A 22,348-nucleotide genomic window follows, 5' to 3' on the forward strand; every position below is an offset into this window, starting at 1 on the left:
TATGTCAAATGAATTGTCAATCACATCAAATTAGTTTGGCACAAGCCCTCAACACACAGACAAGTACTCTTTGACCTGGGTCTGGGAATGAAAAGCCCAGGCAGACAGCAGAACCTGCTCTGCTTCTTTCTCTCTCTCTCTAATGTGATTTCAGGCCTGATGTGAAACATCAAAGACGAAATCTTATCTGGCCCCTCTGTCCTTTTTTGACATGGACATTAGTGCATCAGAGACATGTCCCTCCCGATTGTCGGCTTGTTTTTGTTCTGCGTGCAAAGATTAGAAAGAGACTGACAGGAGCAAAGGGAAAGGAGAGCGACGTGGAGAGACAGATTTGTGGAGACATGAATGGCTTGCAGGTGTTTTTCTGCCCTGTTTTGGATAGAGTGAGAGATTTGGAGCCGTGACTTTCCCCCCACGCTGTCATTATGTTTTATGGCAGACGAAGTGTTTGTGCACTCTGAAGCATGGTGCTGTAAAAGATGGGCCATGTGAAAAGGAGAGTTTTATGTGCTTCAGGAGTGCTGTCTGTTTGCACGTCTGCTCACAACCCAAGTTATCCAAAAAGTGGAGTGTGAGAAAAGAGCGAGAGCGTTTGTTTCAGGCTGCGCTCAAGGAAAACAAACAGAAGTGAGTGCCGGGCAAGTGAAGTTGAAGGAGTCACGGATGAAGACAGCAGCTTCTCGCGTGAATGTGCACCTCTAAATAAACGCACAAAAAGAAAATTTGCAAAAAGACTTTAATTGGCATCGTTTTAATCATTCTTGGTTCAATTTACAGTTGTTTATTCATTCATGTCAAAGGTAAACACATTTCTCGTGGTTGTCTTCAACATCGGTAAATGCTTTTTGCCCGCTTCCCAAACCCTGTAACATAAACTAACATTACAGAAGAGCACATTCTCTCAGACACGCTTTGCATATTCAGATCCTACAAATGACTCCTTGACGGGTACGAAATCTCTAAATGCCACATACTTGAAAAGCGCGGACGAACACATTCTACATACATACGCACACCAGTGTGCAGACATGTGTTTCCCCTCTTGCTCGCTCCCACGCGCACACAAACACTCGCACACGCTCTGCGCACACATTCCATAACCGGCGTGTATTATAAATATACATTACAATACAGACTCGCTCGTTTTGCAAGTGCAGCACTCGAGGAATGCTGCCCTTCCATCAACAACGGCTCCGTCTGCGCATTCACAGTTGGTTTATGACATGCTCTTCGGCAACATAATCTAGTTAGCGGTATCTGTTACACGAGAGTGGGGTCACCGAGTGTACGCCCCTACTGATTAGTCATAACCAATAACCCTCTCTTTGTGTCAGGCTGAATTACATCTATTTATCTACACAAGCAAAATGCTGCAGTAAAAATCCCACTGTTTAAAAAAAAGAATAAAAAAATGGCACGATAGCTTATTGAGCAAAAAGGCCTACGAATGCACACTAATAAATTAGGTAGATAAATAATATACTTTAATGTCAAAATAAATACATTTGAAAAGGAAATAAATCAAACAAAGCACAACATTGTAATCAGGTTAACGCCAGCCTACGTTGTCTCGTATTACAATATAAAAAAGTGAACTTTATTTGCACATTCACACGTGTTTGTTTTTTCTCTTCTCTTTTTTATTTTTAATATTTTTTTTTTAACAAAATGCCGGCAGCGTTACTTTGAAACTCAAAGAACAATTTCTCCTCAGGCACCTGCCGCACTTTGGCGACTGTATGGGGTAGTTTCCATGGTGACTGTGACTGCTTTAATGGCCATCAGCACTGATTGGCTGTGAACCTCTGAAGTGGAAAAGGAATACACAGGGTTGTCTGGGATTAAAAGGGGACTTGCTGCTGAGAGAGTTATTTAAGAATTGTAAATTAGTGGCATTCTGAATGGCCGCGCTGATTGCGGCGGCGAGAGCGAAAGGGTCTGACATCGGGAAACTCTACGCCGAGTGCTGAAGGTAAATGCATCGGAACAAAACACACATCTACCACATCTACCACGTCTAAGTGCCGTCAAATTACTAGTCCAGGGTCTGTATTTTTCTAGGGTTGTTACAGTGCGAAGGCAGGAAATGCAGACAAAAGACTAGTTCTGAGAGGGCACTTGCTACCTTCTAAGAAACGCGGGCTTTGCATCTGTACCGATCACAAAGCCAGGGGTATTTTTGATGTCTGGAGAAAATGGATTCTTGAAAGGCCTGTGGATATCCTCACAAAGTCTTTCCCTTTTTCTCGAGCTCCTATTACCAGCAGCTCTCTCACACCAGTGTGAAAACATTCTTCAGTGTCCAGGACACTGACTGATCATATAAATATCCCGTATAACTCAGGTGAGATCAGCACAGTCCCAGAGTCCATCTTGCTCTTTACTACATCAAAGTTGGGTTTAATGCATCAACAGACTCTGTCCAATAGTCCAAGGCCTAAAAATCCACTGAAAAGTTTTCCATCTTCTTCAAAGCTTGCAGTTACAAAAACTTACTTTCATCGGCTGAAGACAGTGCAGCTTAAATCCCTCAGGGTGGTTTGATATCCATGCTACAATAAGACTGCGTAGTCCAGCTCATTACAAGTCCGGTTCTTCACTCACACCGGGCGTGAGAGCAGCACAGAAGTCTGATTTTGAATATTGGTGGGCGCCACACCGGTATGAAATGTTGCGGCTTTCATGTGGTAACGACGTCCAACAACATTTGAAGTGTCAAAATACACGGGTGTGAATATGACAGCAAAAAGGCCTCTCTTTTTTATTATTTTTTTTTAAAGTCCGTTAAGCTAAGTTCAAGATTTCTATTTCTTCTATGTCTGCTTGATTGTGGTCCTGTTGCACCTCTGCTTCTTTTGTTTCTGTCTGCTTTCACGTCGCCAAAAACTCGGTGGATACAAAGCCCTTTGGACAAGGCGGTCCAGCGTCACTCGGTGACAGTTGCTAGGACAAAAGGACGGCGGACACGAGCAGCATCGCCACGGTGAGAAGAAGGCGGTCGCGTGATGGGCTGCTGCCGCTGACGCTTTTCTCCAGCTTGGGAACTTCAGGGTTGAATTCATCTGGAGAGCAAAACAGAGCAAAACGGGGGTGTGAGAAAAGAGAGGACATAAGTGTGAAAGAGCGAGGGAGACGCGCGCCAGACAGAAGGAAAACGAAGCACTGCTACACTATTAATTCATCAATCTAAAGGCAATGTGTGATCCATGCAAATTGTGGTTTAACATATGCAGAGGAAGAGGCATGATGCAATTATCAACAAACCGCCAATTATCATCAGCTACATATGGCCACCTCCCCTGTGGGATGGATATATAAAAACGTGTTTGTTTCTGATCTGTTTTTTTGTTTTTTTATATGTATTCCTCTTTTCACACTAATGATGTTTTTATCCTGGAGGGATTTCAATCAAACTAAATTACTCCGGCCTTGCCATTGATTAGACACAACAGAACATTAGCTGGAGGGGAGAGACGGAGAAAAGGCTGAGAGAAAACGCATTTAGTAATATTTGGTAAAAAAAAAAAAGTGGATTACATTGAGTCATTATGCTCTGTCTCGACATAATGCATCCCATTATATCTAGAGGGTTAGTACACACCGGAATGAAGAGAACCAAAACAGAGCTTACACATCCATCACAGTTGTACGACAACCTGAGCGAGCTGCATTGAGACGTTAAAAAAAAACACTCTTCCTCCCTCCTCCGTAAAGTAATCTGTCTAAGCACAGAAGAAAGCAGTAATTTCTTACTGATGACAGACAACATTAACCCACATCAGACATAAAAGAGAGATGTAGCTGATGGGGATGATGGCATTTAAAGTATGTCTCATGAACAGAGTTTAAATCTTTGATGAGAGACATGCTGGTGTTACATTGTGTCCATATGATTTTTGTTTTTGTACCTTGAAGTTACACTGAAGAGATGAAATATATATGTTTTGATAAAAGAAATTGCTACAGCACATCTGCTTAAATCCCACGACTTTTACTTTATATCTTGGTGCATAAAATTAAACTACACGATCAGCCGCAACATTAAAACCACTAACCTGGATAAGTAAAACAACACTGACCATCTTCTGACAAGTCAATGTTCTGCTGGGAAACTTTTAGACCTGGCATTCATTCATGTGGATGTTACTTAGACATGTAGCACCCACCTAGACCAGACCAGGCATCCTCACCCCATAGCAATGATGGCAGCAGCTATCCACAAGCAGGACGCAGCCTGACACTGAACAACTAAAAAACAAAAAAACAGCACAAAGTGTTGACCTGGCCTCCAAATTCACTAAATCCCAAACTGATCAAGTATTGGTGGGATGATCAACAGAGGCTGTTCCCCTCAAAGACCCCCACTAACAACATTCTGTTGCCAGACACCACAGGACACCCTCAGAAGGTCCATGTCCATTCTCTGATGAGCCACAACTGTTTTGGAGACCTACACAATATTAGGAAAGTGGTCATAATGTTATGCCTGATCGGTATAGGTTTCATTGAGGAAAGCATCAAATCAAGCTGGATGTCTTTTTCTGTTTTTACGTAGCATTTTACGTAACATTGGGAACACATAATGTGGGCCCTGCCTAGAAGAACAAACACAGAGGTTGATAATAGATAACATGTAGAGGCAACAACGTCACCCGTGTTTGATGAATGTGTGGAATTTTGTTTTTGCCGTCTCTGTCTGAGACTAAACCATCCGATCACTCAGGTTTGTCCTGGCCGTGTGTCACTACAGCCCACGTCAGAGGGCTGCTCTGAAGGAACACAAGGCATCTGTCTGCTGTGATGACACACAGCGTTGACATCCACACCGCGGTGCACCTGGATGACCTCAAACATTAAACAGTAAGCGAAGGCGGGGGGGGGCGAGAATATAAACCGCTGTTGCCTCAGGTAGGGCTCGCAGGTCACGGCGGGGTCGCCACACCATGTGGATTGTCTCTCCAGAAGGTTTCACCAGACATGTTTCTGAGGTAAAATGTACCTGCAGAAGAACTAGGGCTGTCTTTCCCTTCACATGAACAAGTGCACACAGCAACAACTCTATCGCCACAGTTGCTCTTACTTTTTCTTTGTGGGGAGCTTTGACAATCACCGAGCTGCACAATATTCACCTCTTCAAAGCCCATGCTATTTAGGGAGGGTGGCCTTGGAAGATGAATGTGGGGGACGTTGGGTGCCTCGGGCCATAACAAGTTATCAAAGGTCCACGGGATGACACCTAACATCACAGTACAATTGTGGGATACAAGCAATCAATTTCCAAGCACACAATCCGGTGCAGTCTCGTCTATATGGGGTATAACAACAGACGGGCATGCAGGGTAGCTCTCCTGTCCACAGTAAACCGCCCAAGGCATTTACAGTGAGATAAGAAACATCAGCGCCAGACTGTCGATGAGTGGAAAAAGGTTGTCTGGTCTGATAAATCCTCATGCCAGCTACGCCGCAACGACGGTAGACCCGCAGTGAGGCGTAAACAACACGAGGCAATGGACCCATCAAGCCCGCCTACGGCTCTACAGGTCAGTGGGGGAGGTGAGATAGTGTGGAGGACACTCAAATGGCTTACACTCTGTCTACATAGCAAGCGGCTGATGGTTTTCCCAATAAAACAAATGGAGAAATTATCTTTCAATCATCAACCTGGAGCAATTTTACAAAACATTTTACAGTTTGATAGTTTTTGCCTTAACACTTCTTGCTTTCAGACCTTTGAAACACTGTGTACAATCTCTGATATTTTCCTTGACTCAAATAGGTCAGGGTGGTAGGTCAGTAAGACTGGGGGCGTCATCTTCCTTGCAGCAAACTAAAATAACTGCCACAAAAAAAAAAAAAATGACATAAAGCATGGTTGACATTTAATCCTCTATGTAGTTGTTTCGTTCTACTTTGAGAAGCACTCTTCAGCTCTTTAAGCAGCATATGTATTCTGTTGAAACCACTAATGCGTTTGACACCATAGCTACAAGGCCATAGCTACTAGGGGAGGCAAAAGAAGCTACTTTTCTGCAAGGTAACTGAAGATTGAACAGGGGCTACTGTCGGCCGTAGCCAAGGTCAACTCCATAAACACCGTCATAGGCAGTTTAGACTTCTGCATTAAGTTGACGCAGAAGCTATGGCAGAAGCTACGGCAGAAGCTACGCCAACAGCGCAGACCCCTACGGAGAGAGTGCGTAGCTTGCACCGGCACAGACTGCGTGAGTAATTTACGACGTCTCAATACTCTAAAAGCGCCTAGCCATTTGTACTTCTGCACTCGTCAGTCTGGCTAACCCTAACGTTCTGTAACACCATCCAAACGCTAGTCGGCGCTGCGTCTTTTTTGCTAGCTGGGTTCATTTTTATTTCTACTTCCTGCTACACTTTCAACGATGGTGACTGAAACTTTCGCCGAAATTCCACAGAAAACAAGTCATACAAATGTTTGTATCTCCGAACCTCCTCAGTTAACCTCTCCTCGATGAGTTCCATCTTTATTGATCCAAAATAATCGATTCGAAAATTGCGGAGATGGAGAAGCAGCCGGAAATAGTAAAGCAGAAACACGTAACAACCAAGCGGACCAATCACAGGTCTTGAGCTCTGTGTCGCCGCGGCACGTAGTTACATTGCTGGGGAGGTGCACGTCAGGTACAGGCGGTTTAGACTTCTGCGTTAAGTTGACACAGAAGCTACGACGACATCGCAGACCCCTATGCAGACAATGCCAGCGCCGTAGCTAGCCATAGCGCCGTAACTGACGTGCACCTCCCCAGAAATATAACGCTTGATCCGCTTGGTAGGAGCATAGGCCAGGCCAGGAGGCTCACTGCTACGAAACCATGCAAGCTCTTAACCCAAACATGAGTTTGAGAACCAGGGTTTCAATTGTTCTGAAGTTTACTGACAGCACATGTTGGAAGAAGCATTTTGGCTAGCTCGGTCCAACACAACTGGGCTAAAACAAGACACACAGAACATATGTTTGCATTTTCAGCCTTTGGCCATCCTCCCCTGCCTCAGACACTCAGCTGAATGTGTTTAAAGGCAACAATTATGGCACAGATAGAAGAATGCATAGATAATACTGTATTCACGCAGGAAGAAGCAATAATGATGTGTTGCACATTTCCAAAACTACTGTGAGCAGTTGCAAGGAGCTTAGACAGCAAATATCCTAAAACAGAAAAATAAAGTCATTTTATACTTAATGCATATTTTTGTGTTTTGTGTTATGCAGTGGACTCGCCAGAGTAATTGCGGAGATCTGGAAACATTTTTTTAATGGGGCAAGAAAAGCAAGCGAATCAGGCGATGTGACAGATTGGAAACAAGCCAACAGCGGGCCGTTCTGCAAAAAGTGATTCGTAAGCAGCACTTACTCGCAGATTGCAAATGGTAGCAGCGTCTCATTTCACAAATAATTAAAGTGTGATGTTTACAGTGGACAGCCTGGGTAATATTTTATTGTGTTGAACTTAATTTTCTCTTCACGGTAAGTTTGGCTGACACGGAGGTTTGTTAAAAAAACAGCATTTTCCTGGTTACGTTTCTTGTTCCCTCTGAATTGAACAATGTCGCCGTGTTTCCACATCTCAGCGTTTATTAACCTGAGTTATGACGGCTGTAATACACCAGCCTTATCCTTTAAAACGCCGTGTTAAATAAGACCCAGTGTGACGTAGAAGCGAAGCTAATAATAAAGTAAGGAGGATGACAGCAAGTCCAAACGCAAGAGAGGAAAGATGGAGATTTGTTGATGCGCAGCCAGTCTGTGGGCTGGTCTGGTCCTCAGGGTGAGTCACGGAGTGGGTGTCCAGCGGTCGGCAGGGCCGTTTTTAAGAGTGTGTGCGTTCGCATAAATCTGTGTGTCCTGATTTTGTTACTCCTCCAAATGTATTCAGCAAAAATGCATCACAACGCTGGAGGCTATGATTTTTTATGATTCCCTGCCAGTGTGTTTTTTTTATATTAAATTCTACGTAAGCTCCAGCCTGAGTTACTGCTGAGCAATTCGCCCACCGCTGAGCTTTTCTTTCTTCCTCTGCCCCTTCTCTCTGCTCTCACCCCTCATTCCCTGTCCCCACTCTGTTTTTTTTTTTTTTTTTATCTCTTTTTCTGCCTGTTTCGCTCGCCTTTGCCTTATCTGTCCTTCTTTCTATCAGACTTTCTGCTCATGGATGTCTCTTCCGCTGCCTCCTTACTGTGTTTTATCTCTCTGACTTTCTGTCTCCCTTTGTCTCTCCCTATGTCTCCCTCTTCTATTTCTCTCGCTCTCTCTCTCTGTCTCCGTCTCTCTGAAGGTAGTCGTCACTGATGGCTCAAGAGCTCTTTTCATTCCGGCTCCGCTGGTCTCAGTTTCCATCTCAGGCAGGTCACACTCTCTTAGCCCTCGTCACAGTCTGCCTACAGCTCCCAGAAACAAGCATGCTAAATGATTCCCGGCAAGAGGCTTTTGTTTGAGATGGGGACGGGGAAAGAAAAGAGAAGGGGAAAAAAAAAAAAAATAGAAGGTTTATGTAACCACTCAGCTGCACAATTGACTTGCTCGCTGGCATGCTTTCTCCTTAGGTAAACACGGGCCTTTCATTCCTTACAAGACCTCTACTGACCTTGTGGATTTTGCGCAGCGAAAGAAGGAAGGTTTTACCTGTGTGTATGTGTGTCTGTGTGTGTGTGTTTGTGTGTGGGAGATATAGATTTATAGATTTAAAAACACTGAATATTGTTGTTAGATAAAACTGTACTAGTTAATAGCTGAGATCTCAGAATGCAATCACACAGAGGACAAGAAAATAAAACAGCTTTTAGAGGCTAGAGGAAGATGGGTGAACGATAAAGCATCCATTGTGCAGATCCCTCACACTCACAATACTGACATACTGTATTTATAATGACTGTGAGCAATTTTCTTGTTCAAGGAGGGCCATTTTAGGTGCAGTAGTTCTAATAATCATTGCTGAACAACATGTTCTCTTCTTTTTTGTTTCGTAAATTTGTAATCTGCACACCTCACTATGTGCAACCGATTAAAAAACTAATTCTTATGTTTGATAATGTGAGGTCAGAGACTGCTGTGTAGCGTCACGACTGCATTAATGCAGCTGATACGGGAAACAATTAATCTTACAAAGACACTGACAAATGATCAGCGTAATAAGGTCAGTATTGAGGCCAATTCCGCTTCAGCGTAACGGCTCAGCGCTTCCACTCTGCATCCTGTGATTATCGCGGTATCATAACCGATAGAGGTGATGGAGAAAACACCAAAAAGTAAAAAAAAAAAAGTGAGATGCAATAAAAACACATATACTGCTTTCTTCCACCACAGTCCTGCTGAGTCTCTTAAGTCGCTGTGTCCATGCCCAGATTGCACAACTCTCAAGGGCAGAAAATATAGTTTTTACTCATCGACCGCTGTTGGCTTGTGGATTTTTTCCTTTTTGCCAACCACAGAAGAAGAAAAAAAGTATTTCCACAATGATTGGTACACAAATCAAGCTTCGCGGCCAAAGTCAGATATTGACCGGCATCCGGCAATTTCATTTTTCAGCAACTCAGAGTCACTCACCAATGTTGTGTATTTTGATGTTTGGCCTGACTGTGTAGTCGGGAGACGTCTGACTGGAGTCGTCATCTGCCTGGGAGACTGAGAAACACACACAAACGTACGCACAGAGACAGAGAGGCGGACAGACAGACAGAAAGAAGGCAAAGGGAAGGAAACAGCAGAGAGAAATGATGATCATGACGAGGGAGAGACAGAGAAAGTGAGACACAGACAAGGAGAGAAAACACCCCATTAAAACGACAAGACGGAGAAAAATGTGTATTTTATGCGCCATAAAATTCTGTACAGTTAGCAGAAACCCGGAGGAGTTAGTGCACCCCTGCCACTGAGGAAGCATGAAGAAATCGTGGAGTGTGAATCCAAATTGCCGTCTGAAGATTAAAAGCATTTGCAGCTGGTGGATGGAAATCATCGCTGTATTTACTACTGGTCTAGACGTGGAATCACACTCGTTGCCAAGTTTTCCGTGAATGAACGTCGTGTGGGCTTTGCCGATGTGTACGCGCGCACATCTTTGTTTGCTTTTCGGTTCTTTTTAAGCTAAATGTGTGCGTCTGCCTGAGCGTGTTGCTGTGATGCTTAGTTAGGAGGATGAAATAAGACTGTCAGGGGACGCAGACAGATGTTTGGTAGCGATCCGTTTGCTGCAGCTCCTCGCAGATGTACAGCATATGCCTGGAATATTCACATCTCTTTCTTGTCTCAAAGCCTTGTAAGTGTTAAGCAAGGTGGGAGACACAAAGAGAGAAATCTGCTGCGATTTTTTTTGTTTTGATAGCAAGCTGTTAAAACGACCTTGCTAAGCAAAGGTTGGGGATTGTAAATTGCGTAAAAGCCCCTGTACGCTCATGGCAATTCATGCTCACGCGCACATCCGGCCGTAAGAAGAATTTACGGCTAACACACTACCTGACACGCGTGCCCAAACTCCTACACCTTAAACGCACAGATGCGCACACACAGGAGCAAACGGAGGCGTGGTAGACACATCAATAGATTAGCAGTGACACCGGGATGGGGTGGAGTGTTAAGGTGATGTGTACACAGCGGCTGACACTGGCCTGAGTGTGGGATGTATTAGTGCTGACAAGGTTAGAGGAGAGGGGGAGGCTTTCAGCGCTGGGCTGCCTGATCAAAGGCCTGCAGGGGAGAGAGCGGGCTACCAGGGTAAAAATAACACACACACTGTAGAGAGCAGCAGGCATCAGAGGGCAAGAAAGAGAGAAGAAGAAAAAGAGATAGGCGGCGAGGGAAAAGAAGGGGTGGTCAGAGAGGTATTGGGAGTGACAGAGAGAGAGAGAACAGGCCAGACAGAGCCACATCTTGCATCTGAATCTATTTTTTTTTTCTCTTTTATATCTTTTGTACGGCTTCACGAGAGCATGTCACTCACAGAGAGAGAGAAAGAGCATTACTGTAATAGCACTGAGAGAGAGAATAACATTAAGCCATCACTCTCAAAGCACTGCTTCGAGGGGAAAAGACGCCATCATCAAAACCTTGCCAAGACAGCACGCGGCAGAAAAGCCTCTCTCTGAAACGAGACTGTCAGATCTTAGTTTCTCTCTATCTTTCTCTCTCTCTGTCTGTGACTCTCTGCCTCTTTGTCTCTTTGTGTGTTTGTAAGATGCAAAGAGATAGGACGGGGGGGGAGGATGGTGGAAATAAAGTGACACGGAGAGTGAGGAAATTGCTCAGAATGAGTGGAGGAGACATGTAGAGCTAAGACGGAGTTGTCGGGTCTCACCAGTGGAGCAGCAGACGTACACCCTCAGTCTCAGGCAGCTGTGGCCGTGGTGGTGGGTGGGGGTGGCTAAACAGAGAGCAAACACATATAACATGTCAACCTTGTGCCCTCTGCAGGCCGCACACTACCCTCAACAGTCTAAACCGCAGCACTGCAACAACCTGTCCTCAGCTGAACTTCCAGAATCTATTTGCAACTCCCACATGCCGTCAATAGGCCGCATGTGGGTGACAGCAGCTGAAGAGAAGATCCTCATTACCATCTCAGATCAAAATATTGGATGTGCAGCACCCTTGAGGTTTTTCTATCCATCACAACAAATCAGCGCCGGTGTATACGTTCCAGACTCACATATATAGTAGTACTCCTGGCCCACGTTGAACTCGTAGCCCAGCGAGAAGGCGCTGTAACGCTGGAACTTCTCAGAGAACTTGATGGGCGCGTGGGGCGCCAGGGGCCGGTTGCACTCCCAGCGCTTGAAGCCCAGCTGGGGGTCGCAGGTGCGGTAGCCGCGGTAGCTGACCATGTAGAGGATGTACTGCTCGGCTATGACGCGCTCTAGCTTCCCCTGCTGGCTGGTGTTGTAGTGCGGGCAGTAGATGTCCAGGTAGTCGTTGACGCTGACTTGCACCGTGTAGCCCTCCCGCCGAAGCCTGAATTTACAGAAAATACAGAGAGATAGAGATCAGACAACAAAGTGATAATGGTACATGACCAGGGCTGCAAATAATACAGTATTGTCCTCATTCATTGAAGGAATAGTTTAGCACTTGGAGATTTTTTATTTATTTTTTATTTTTTGTCGCTGCACAGTTGCCAGGCAACCAGCCTGCAGGAAATCACTTCACTCTGCCAAAAACTAGTCGTGCACATATCCCCGGATAAACTGCACCTCAAACAAGCTAAACAGAACATGTTGAAAAGCTAGTTTATACTTGTAGACGGATATTAGACCAAAATGAGTTCTCACAGTTAACTTTCAAATGACAGGGAGCAAGCACATTTACAAAAAAATATTACTTTAGTGTCTCAAATATTTTCATGTATTTGTTTTCAGTGCATTAAATATAAAATAGTGAGACATCCCTTGATAAGTTGCTTGTTTTTGCACGAAGACATGTAATACACAGTGATTTAAGAGACAGAAAAACAGCAAATTGTCCCATTTGAGAAGCTTGAATTAAGAGTTTTATTTTTTACACTATTCACTAATTATATTAGAAAACTGACAGATTCAGGAGTGTAATTAACACGAAAAGCAACACAAAGAGTCTGAAGAGCTACAGTCTTTACCGTCAACCTTTTCCTTCAACAGATGAAACATTACAATTTCAACATCCTCCCTCTGCAAATACAGTAAACTAAATGCCTGGTGGCAAACGCTGAGAATGATAATATGCACTCCTGTCTTTCCACCCCCGAGCCAGCTACAGGCCGGGTCACTGAGGTGGAAGGAGAGCCTGTCAGTGGCGATGTATGCTCGGGCCGCGGGGGAGCTGGCCTGCACACAGTACATATCATGGACCGATCTCCCCTGGCAACCGTCGCTGATGGACGAGCAGGCTGTTAGCAGGTAGGGAAAGCCACTCTGAGGTCGAGTGCGTGTGTGTGTGTGTGTTTTGTTGCACGAGCCCGATTTAAAACTCCTCGCTGAACAACTGAGAGGATGATGTGATATGATTTCCAAAACAGCTGCCACGCTGTTACCTTCAGTGTTTATAATACTGAGTACACTTATTATGTAAATCACACAATCTGTAATTACACAAAGTAGGAGTCATCAGAAGGTCTCCTGCAGGTGAGCTGATGAGATGGGAATTGTCCTGGCAGCGGTGATGAGCAACCTGCACCGGCAGGCTGTAATGACTCACTCGCACCATTAGGTGGAGGTATTGTGCTGTGTTACGCGAGCAGACCTCCGGTTAGCCGGTACAAACATCCTCTTTTATCCTATGCACCCATTTTTTTTTGCTCTCGGTCGTCTCCTCTTTGTTACACATTATCTGCTGCACACGTACAAAAGAGCACACACTTTCTCACAGTCATAGCCATTCCTCACTGTGCATACACCGGGCACAAAGCTGTTGACAGGCTCGCACAAACACGCGCCCGTGTGCACACGTTAGTAGGTCAGGCCTCCGGAGAGATTATTATTCAATTACAAAATGAAGATCAGACATGTCGTAACACCTTTTTCTCTCCCTTCGTCTGGCTCGGTGTCTTCCTCGCCGTGGTGTTACGGCTGTTCCTTCCTTACGGATCCTCTCATATACTCTAATCTCCTTGTTTTCTTTTATTATTTCCACCTCTTCTCTTCAATTACACACATGCTGCAGCTGATGAATATCAAATTCTCTTAACCAAGGTTCTTTTTAGGCCATCAGTCTTATCTACGCTTTCTATCCCTGCTGCTCAGATGTGAGATGACAGACTTTTGTCTTGCAGTGTTGCGGGAAGAGACAACACAGCTATGCTTCAAAGGGACTATATTTAGAGAAGGGGGTTGGCGGTGGAGGATGGGAGGAAGGCAGAGATGGGGAAGGGGTCGGGGGGGTATGATGAAGGGGTAGAGATAGATAAAGAGGTACAATGGGTGCAGGATAGAGAGGATGGTAGATAGACCTAAGATGAAAGAGCGAGAGAGACGGGGGGTTGCGCTGAATATGAAAATGCGCGTCGAGGAGAATCCTGGATGCAAGCGGCGTGTAAAAAGTCAGGGAGAGTCACAGTCATTGAGAAACAAGTGAGAGGACGGCAGTGCGCAGGAGGATCTGGTCTGTGAGCGTGCAATAGTATTCGCGGATGAAAGTAAAGCAAATGCAGCAAACTTGTCAGCGAAGCATTCAACATTTCTTGCGCGGGGAAAAAGGAAGAATATGCAAAAGTGCACATGAGAGGCAAGCGAAACAAACAGCCTTGAGTGCGCAAGCTGGGGATAAATGAACAGCTGCAGCGATTTGTTTCATTATCAGTAACGATGAGATGAAGCAAATCGTGTGGGAAAAGCAGTGGAAAGCGAACAGTGCGATCTCACAAGTCCACCGGTGGCATTTTTTAAATTACTAGATGATAACTAATTATTTGTCATTCGGGCTGATTGCTGCAGATGGATGAAGATGCCGTCCTGTTAGTTTTAGTGTTTACTGTTTTGGTTATCACTGAGTCTGACTAGCTGTAGCTACACAGCAGGAAGACCATTTGTCTCCAAACACAGTCAGCAACAGAGCTAGAAGGAAGGAAGAGAAGAGGAGGAGGAAAAATGACTCGGTGTGAAGAAGAGAAGGTAAGGTGGAGGGGGGGCTAAAAGGGTGGAGTGAGACGAACAGGCTGGCTGGGTGAGAGGAGGCGGGGAGTCCCTCAAGGTGTACCCTGTTATATAAGCAGACCACTTAGTGGCACAAGACAAAAGGGTTGCAGGGCACAGAGGGATGGAGGGAAGAAGGGGAGAAGAGAAACACACCGAGGGGGTGAGAAGAGATTTAATAACTTAAGGTAACGGCAGGAGGAGCGGGGGGGGGGAGGAAAACGCATTGAACGGTGACAACGACGAGAAAAAGGCACGGAGAGGGAGGCAGAGGCCCAGACAGAGACGTAACACTCCCGGGGGATGAACATATATGTGGTAAAAGCGCATAAAAAAAGACTGATGGCTCTCATCCGCGTGCCATCCTCCCGCAGCCCGATCCGACTCGCCTCCTTCTCTCTGTGGTGGTTTTGCTGTCTCATCATCATTTCCCTACGAGTGGGAGTGCACAGCTAGTTAGTAGAGAGGCTGCACAAGCTGGTGAAGACTGCCAGGGGAGGCAGATAGAAGAGGAGGAGGGGGGGAGGAGGGAGGAGGAGGGTGAAGAGAGAGAGAGAGACAGAATGCACAAGCTAGGAAGGAGGAAGAATAAGACAAAGATAGCACCACTGCACCTTTCACATCTGTGCTAAAGGGAGTCTTTGGAGAATAGTGCCGGCAATAAATAACAATCGTGAGTTAGAGCTACAGCGGAAGACACTTTAAAACATGCAGCGGACAGAAACAGAGCACTTACTACAACCTCAGGAAATCTATAATTCTTGCAGTAAAAAAAAGAAAATGAAACATTTGCGAGCTGTATGGGGAAATGAGGGATTACTGATTACAGTAATGTACAATTTACAGGACAGACACTAATGAGAGCAACACTCTGTCTCGCCTGGGAGCTTGATAAAGTTCTTTTTCTCTCCGTGGGCGGACAGGATGTGCCAGTCAGGTGCAGGAGCTTGAGATGGAGGAAAGTTCTTCACCAAAAGAGGAGAAACGCAACTTCTGGTGACCCCAGAGTTGTCTTATTTGCATGTTGTGTAACAGGTGAGTGCACACTGAATATGTCCGGAGGGCGTGTGTCCAGCTGAGAGTGGGACTGAGTTACGTGCAGTCCCTGAAGCTGAGCCAAGCTGCAGCACAAATGATGCAATCGGTTACTTTAGTTCTTATTTAAATGTATAATAAGCAAATGATTTTAGGAAACTTGACGAACACTGTCTTCAAATAATAATAATAATGATAAAAAGCAGAAAAGTATTTCCCCCACTTTCCACACGAGTGACATCCATCATTTCTTTGTTTCGCTTTCCCGACCTCAATACTACAACAGATCCAGGTCCTCTGTCGTTTCCCTCCGTATAATCAGTTTTGTCATATTGCATCAAAGGGAAAGCCGGCGCTGGAGTGCTTGCTGTACTTTCAAGGAAAATAACACCGGCGCGGCTGTATTTGTTTATTTTGTTGCCTGCCGCTGACATGAATGGATATGAAAAGTCTAAACCCACGAGGTACTGCTCGCAGCCACAGAAGTTAGCGCCGCCTGCTCGGCTGCGGTGCTCGTCCTACATTACCGCCGAGGGCTGCGGCTGTTTTCAGAAAATCCATTAGAAACAGCCGGAAGAGACGAGTCGCTGCTTCTTGACGAACGTAGTCCAGCCTTGCAGCAGAAAAGACAGTAATAGCTTCCGATAGAAGAGCGGCGCACTTGCGGGTTTTCGTAAGTATTAAGGCTGATAGGTACTGTAGAGAGTACAATTACACCAGTATTATCCTTCGTGAGAGCACATTTCTACAACTGGAAGAGGCTCATTTGTGTGGAATAATACCGGTGATACATGGAAGCCAAATAACACATCTTGTTCTATTCAATTTTCTCACAAAGACATCTGAGATTTTGCCTCTTGTCTGCTTTTTGTTACACTGAGCAGAGCTTCAGAGTCAAAAACAGCACAACAGTATCAATGTGAGTTGATTTAAAGGACTGACACTTTACACTCACAGTAATTAGTCAATATCTAATTAACAGTACAACACAGGTGTCTGCATCGGTTGTCGTTCCCAGTGTGGCTGCCATGGAATATTAGTTAACAGAACTTTTTGTTAAAGTAATTATGCAAAATCGTGTACTTGCTGTGTATCTGTGCAGTGTTGCTCAGAGGTACACTGCGTTTCTTCAGAGTTGTAGAAGCTTCTCTGAGTAAAGATGAGGTCAGCATGCCACCGTCATTGATGACCTTAAAAACACTCTCTGGGGTAATCAACATCAGCCTCATCGGGAGGATAAACTACCGATGCGCGAAATGCCGTGACTTAAAATGCCATTCACCAGTCGTCTGTTTACCGCCGACAAGACTCCTCCAATCAAGTCCCCTGGCAGGGACAAGCTACACTCTGCTGTTTTTCTCTGTACCTCAGCACCAAAACTCATTACTCGCGCACGCACACATGCACCCAAAAGGCACAGACAACCATCAGACATGCGTGTGAGCACGCGCGCGCAAACACTACATCTCCTGTGAGTCGTCACTGATTGAGTTAACGCTGCAATTAACGGGCCGCTTTACAGCGTTTCGATCCAAATCGGAGGATTGAGGGAGAAACAAGTGCTGAGCCAGTGTGCGGGAAGAGGCAGACCCTGCTGGCCTCCTCTATTACTATTAGAGCACTGGGAGTCATCCGCCGCCTTCCTCCACCACCTCTGTCCACTCTGGTCTCAGAGAAATTGAGGAGCATTAACCTTTTTGTATTTACCCATTCCTCCACAAAACGTCCGCACAGTTTATTCCCCAAATCTGACACATTTTTCTTGCCTCATTTAAAAAGCTCTGCCACATTCCTTCCTTTGCCTTCATTGGCGGGAATGCTTGGCAATAACCTTTTTAACATTCACAGATATCCACAACAGTGATTTATCCCACAGAGCCGCCGGGTCCATCTGTTGACCCCAAATCACTTACAGTAATATATATAGTCTGCTAATATATATATCTGCCAAGCAGGTCTTGCTCAAGGACACCTTGACTGAAATTACCTTTCCAAACCAATCACTTTAACTGCAGTTTATCGATTTAAACCAATCACGTGTTGGCCTCTCTGTGTGTTGGCTGACCTTAGTGCAGAAACAGCAGCTTTTTCTTATAACTTCACTTAAACCAAACCTCAGTCTGAATCAGGACCTTAAAATTGTTTAATGAACCAATAAACGAACCAGTTGTCTTTTTATCCATTGTGGTGAGATTTGAAATGAAACACAGAAAACTGCTCAGAGACTCTCTCTCTCTCTCTCTCTCTCTCTGAAGGCTGAAATGCCAAAGCTTTCAAATGAATAAATCATTTTGCTAATTAATCCATTTGTGTTGATGTTTCCAGGTCATGACATTTACACCGCGTGCCAACAACAATGGCGTGAAACGACCTCGACTCAGCCACTGCTGCCGCCGTTTGACCACGCGGAAAGTTTGAGATTTCAGATTTAAAAGGATGTTTTATTGATCTCCTGTAAGCGAAAGGGTGTCACGGTGCAGAATCAGCCAAAGTGCGGCCTCTAGCAGCTTGAGGGGCCGATTCTTGCCAGCGCAGGGCCTGAGAAATGGATCTTTAAGTAAAGTTAAAAGATGGGCCTCTGCTCACCGCTCTACCCTGCCGTTCGTCTGCTTTGTGCTTCCCCTAGCCGTGCTCCGGGCGTGTGGAGGGAGCTTCGTAGGGTCCATTCCCAGATATAAAGCACCCAAACTTAACGGAGGGAAATGCATCTGTGAGAGCGACATGCTGGCAGCAACCCTGGATATATTCAGTTCTCAATATGATTCGCATGAGAGCAATTTAGAAAATAAAACATTCAATATCCCTCTGCGTAATCCATAAGGACTGTGACACACCAAGCCAACGGTTGGTCGCTTGCTGGTGATGAGTCTGAGAGAGCTCTGTCACTGGTTGATGAGAAGAGGGCTTACACCTTTGGTTTTACGTCTTGATCGAATGTGAACCTTCAAATAAGCCAGTGTTTTCACGTACCCTGACTGTACGATGTTTAAAGGGCAACTTTTTGGGCAATGTCATGTCTTCGTGCAGCTCTACCGTTAGGGACAGTTAGCAAATTGCTAGCTTTGCCTAAAAAGCCCCAAATATTAAGACAGCCACTCCCGAAAGCTGTGACTGGCAAATGTCTGGCATCTGTGCTTGATAAATGTCTTTAATCTAAAGATTATCGGACGTGACATTCACCCTTTGGTTTCACTTTTCATTCTTAGCAAACATACGAAACACAACAGGTGAGGACACCGATACACATTGATTCATTGCTGTGAGACGCTTGGCCCGAAGCAAAGGGCATTTGTTGTCTGCCATTTGTCTCTTGCGGGGAACACTCGTTCTGAGCTGCAACAGCGAGGGAAGGAAAACTGATCACGATCAACATAATAACGCCATTTCCGCGGCTCCTATCGCTGATTAAATCACTCGCCGAGCGTTACGGGTTGCCGCCAGCTCATTCAGAGGAAATATGAACAGGCATACATTTCATTGATTAATCTATGTGGCTTAAGCTGCTCTTTAGTTTCTAGACATCCACAGAGGAAGTTTAAATATCAAACAGAAATATGGATGACACAGTGGAATATTAAACTGTGGCTCTTCCCCAGCTAGACTTCTTAGAAAATGAAACATAACAGAGGCCAGTAGGCATCCTTTCCTCGCTTTTATTACAGTGGAATGTTTCCAAGCACCACTTGGGAATGTGTTTTTTTTTTTTCTAGCTGTAATTGGCCCCTGGGCTTTGGGCTTTGCATTGGTGTGGCAGCAATATGGCTCACACTTTGGTGAGCACCCCCGGATCCGGCAATTAAACCCCCCTATGTTAATGACTATGGTTTAGTTTAATGCAGCTGGGGTTTTAAATGGCTGAAATATTGGTGCTACTGCGCTTGATGATGCCATGTTGAAATTTTAATTATAAAATGGGATGAATGACACAGAAATAAAACACACGAGTAAAATGGAGAAATGAAATGAGTATCTCCTCCCTCTCTCTCTCTCTCTCTCTCCCTCTCTCTCTCTCTCCTAAAGACAGCAGATAGAAGACCTTCAGAGCTATCACAAGCTGACAGCGGCCCACAATAATGGGGCGGTCATGAAAGTGATCCATCCCGCTGGGTTCTTGGTGTGATTATATGCTGCGACATGCCGCGATAAAAAGGGTCCATCTCTCTCAAGGTGAGGCTCTAATTGTACCTCACTATTAAGACTTGATTGCCCGCATCTGCTCTCTATCTGCGAGCTTGATGCTCATTCACTGTCTCACACTCCGCCATCGTTGTTTATCAGATGATTAAAAGCACAGCTACTTCCCTTGTAACCTGCGTCCGGTAAAGCTTGCTCTCCTCAAAAGGTCCAAGCCTGTGAAATATGCGTGGGAATGCATGTGTGTGTTCACGGACAGTAAGAGCTCAGCACACTCTAAATATGATTGAATGCGACATGTTCTCACGCCACTGAACGTATCGCTGGGTGCAAATCCGTTCGGGAAACGGTGCCAAAAATTAATACGTGTTGAAAAACACACGACACTGGCTACGGCTGCGGTTCATTTTAAGGAGGATGATTGCTTAAGGAGGAACTGACCGGGTACCGCTTTTTAAATAGACACATGAAAGACGGCCTGTCGGGCTAAATCTAAAAGGATGTGGAGATTACCGTTTAAAAGCAAAACACGAGGAGCATGGATGAGTTGATCACACGCGTGGATGCTTCAGTGTGTGATGATTACCTTCCTTCTTTCTTGGCAATCTTTCAAAATCAGTGCCTTAAAAAATAAAATCCCTGAACCATCATGTTCTAAACTAAATCCACCACACTGAATAAATCAGTGCAGTTTCTTTGAAAACAGACATCCTGTTTCAAGTCAGCATTATGGTACACTAATCAGCCACAACATTAAAACCACTGACAGGAGAAGTAAACAGCATTGACCATCTTGTGACAATTCAATGTTCTGCTGGGAAACTTTTGGACCTGGCATTCATGTGGATGTTGCTTAGACATGTAGCACCCACCTAGACCAAACCAGGCACCCCCCCCACCCCATAGCAATGACACTCCTTGATGGCAGCAGCAACCATCCCCAGCAGGATGCAGCCTGACACAGGCACACACACAAAAACGGCACAAAAACTTCACTAGATCCCAAACTGATCAAGAATCTGTGGGATGATCCACAGAGGCCCCTCCCCTCAAAGGCCCCCACTAACAACATTCTGTTACCAGACACCACAGGACACCCTCAGAAGGCCCATGTCCATTCTCTGATGAGTCACAACTGCTTTTGAGGCACAAGAGAGACCTACACAATATTAGGAAGGTGGTCATAATGTTATGCCTGATCGGTGTATATTCTATAGAGTCTGCTCAATATGTGACAAGTACCTGCACACACCCGGACCTCCTGACCTGGAAATTAGACAACAGAATTGTGTAAAAATGTAAAAAAGTGATGTATATGAAAGCTTACACCTAACATCTGCAGAACAGCTGTTCAACCTTAATCAATGACACAATCTGCTCTTGGTTTTTGTTATGAATCTGCCATAAAGCATTCTTGGGGTAGCTGAAATGACACCATTCACGATCTATTTCTATTCAGCTGAAATTGATTCATCTTTGAGCATCAGCTAGTCCATCCAGCCAAAGTGGAAATGAGATTGCTCGAAATCTTTCTCAAGTTCACAGAGGCGCCAGAATACAGAATACTTTTTGACGTGAAACCAACACGTTACCTGTTAGAACAGGTCAATTTCGAGTCTATTTATAGTTGGCTGCCACTTGAAAGTAAAGGGTGCTGGATTTAGAGAGGAAGATTCAGACTGGCAGCAGAGAGACAGGGAGCGAGATAGCAGAGGAGACGTGACACACAATAGAAGCTCTCATCAGGATGAATTCTCCACAGTACACACCCACAGCGAGGGTGCCAGGCAGCTCCCGCTAGCCCACGTCGCCATTTCCAAAAACAAAGAGCTCATCTTGCCAATCTCCAACTGTCTGGCTACTGACAGAGCAGAGGACGCACTCAAGAAGAAGACTAACACGGTTCGCAGACTCACATCAGCTTAGGATTCATGAATGTAAAGAAAAATCCACCAAAAAACTGTGCATATGAGCCAACGTGCAGAAAAAGGTCGACACAGTGTAACCGCAACACATGAGAAAATATAAAAAGTATACCACAGATCTTAATAAAGTGCAATATGCAAGCTTTGAAGTTGGGCGTGCGAAGGGCTTGGCTGCTCTCACAGGAAGTCGACCGCAGTAGGGTGTACGTTTTCAAAAAAAAACAGTTTTTAAGCCCCTACTCTGGGCTGGCACACACATCCCTCTCTCAGTAAGCACAAAAGAGAGGAAAGGGAACAAAGACATGAGAGGCGGAGAGAAGGAGAGAGGTGGAAAGGAAGAAAGAAAGATGAAGGAAAAGTAGTTCTGGGTCAGATTTTGACTGGACGATATTCAGACGGCGCCAACCTAATGGATGCCAAGAAGAATAATCTGCTCTTTTATCTCCAAACCATGGCAACTGCGCAGAGTTTTGTGTAGATACGTAACCCCGCCGCCTCCCCTAAAGACCACCGAACACACAAACACACTCGTGCACTCTCAAAACTATGAAAGAAACCTCAAAGCAATATGAACCTGATCTCTGAGGCACGAAAAATACAATTAACTTGCACGTCTTTTAACACCC

The 22,348-nt window shown here is 45.1% G+C and overlaps 1 protein-coding gene across 1 annotated transcript in view; it reads right to left on the reverse strand.

Moving 5' to 3' along the window:
* Window positions 1-2,946: 2,946 nt before the first annotated feature.
* The window catches only part of efna3a (ephrin-A3a), a gene marked incomplete at its 3' end in the record, with an annotated part of 54,172 nt that continues 34,770 nt past the window's right edge, over window positions 2,947-22,348 (reverse strand). The window contains exons 2-5 of the mRNA XM_084563641.1: window positions 11,676-11,977; window positions 11,325-11,390; window positions 9,578-9,655; window positions 2,947-3,065 (exon numbers count right to left, since the gene is read on the reverse strand). Coding sequence (XP_084419767.1) covers window positions 2,947-3,065; window positions 9,578-9,655; window positions 11,325-11,390; window positions 11,676-11,977 — 565 coding nt within the window. The remainder of the gene's footprint in view (window positions 3,066-9,577; window positions 9,656-11,324; window positions 11,391-11,675; window positions 11,978-22,348) is intronic.

This window comes from Chelon labrosus (assembly GCF_963514085.1).
Source record: "Chelon labrosus genome assembly, chromosome: 16".
In the NCBI taxonomy this organism is placed as follows: domain Eukaryota; kingdom Metazoa; phylum Chordata; class Actinopteri; order Mugiliformes; family Mugilidae; genus Chelon; species Chelon labrosus.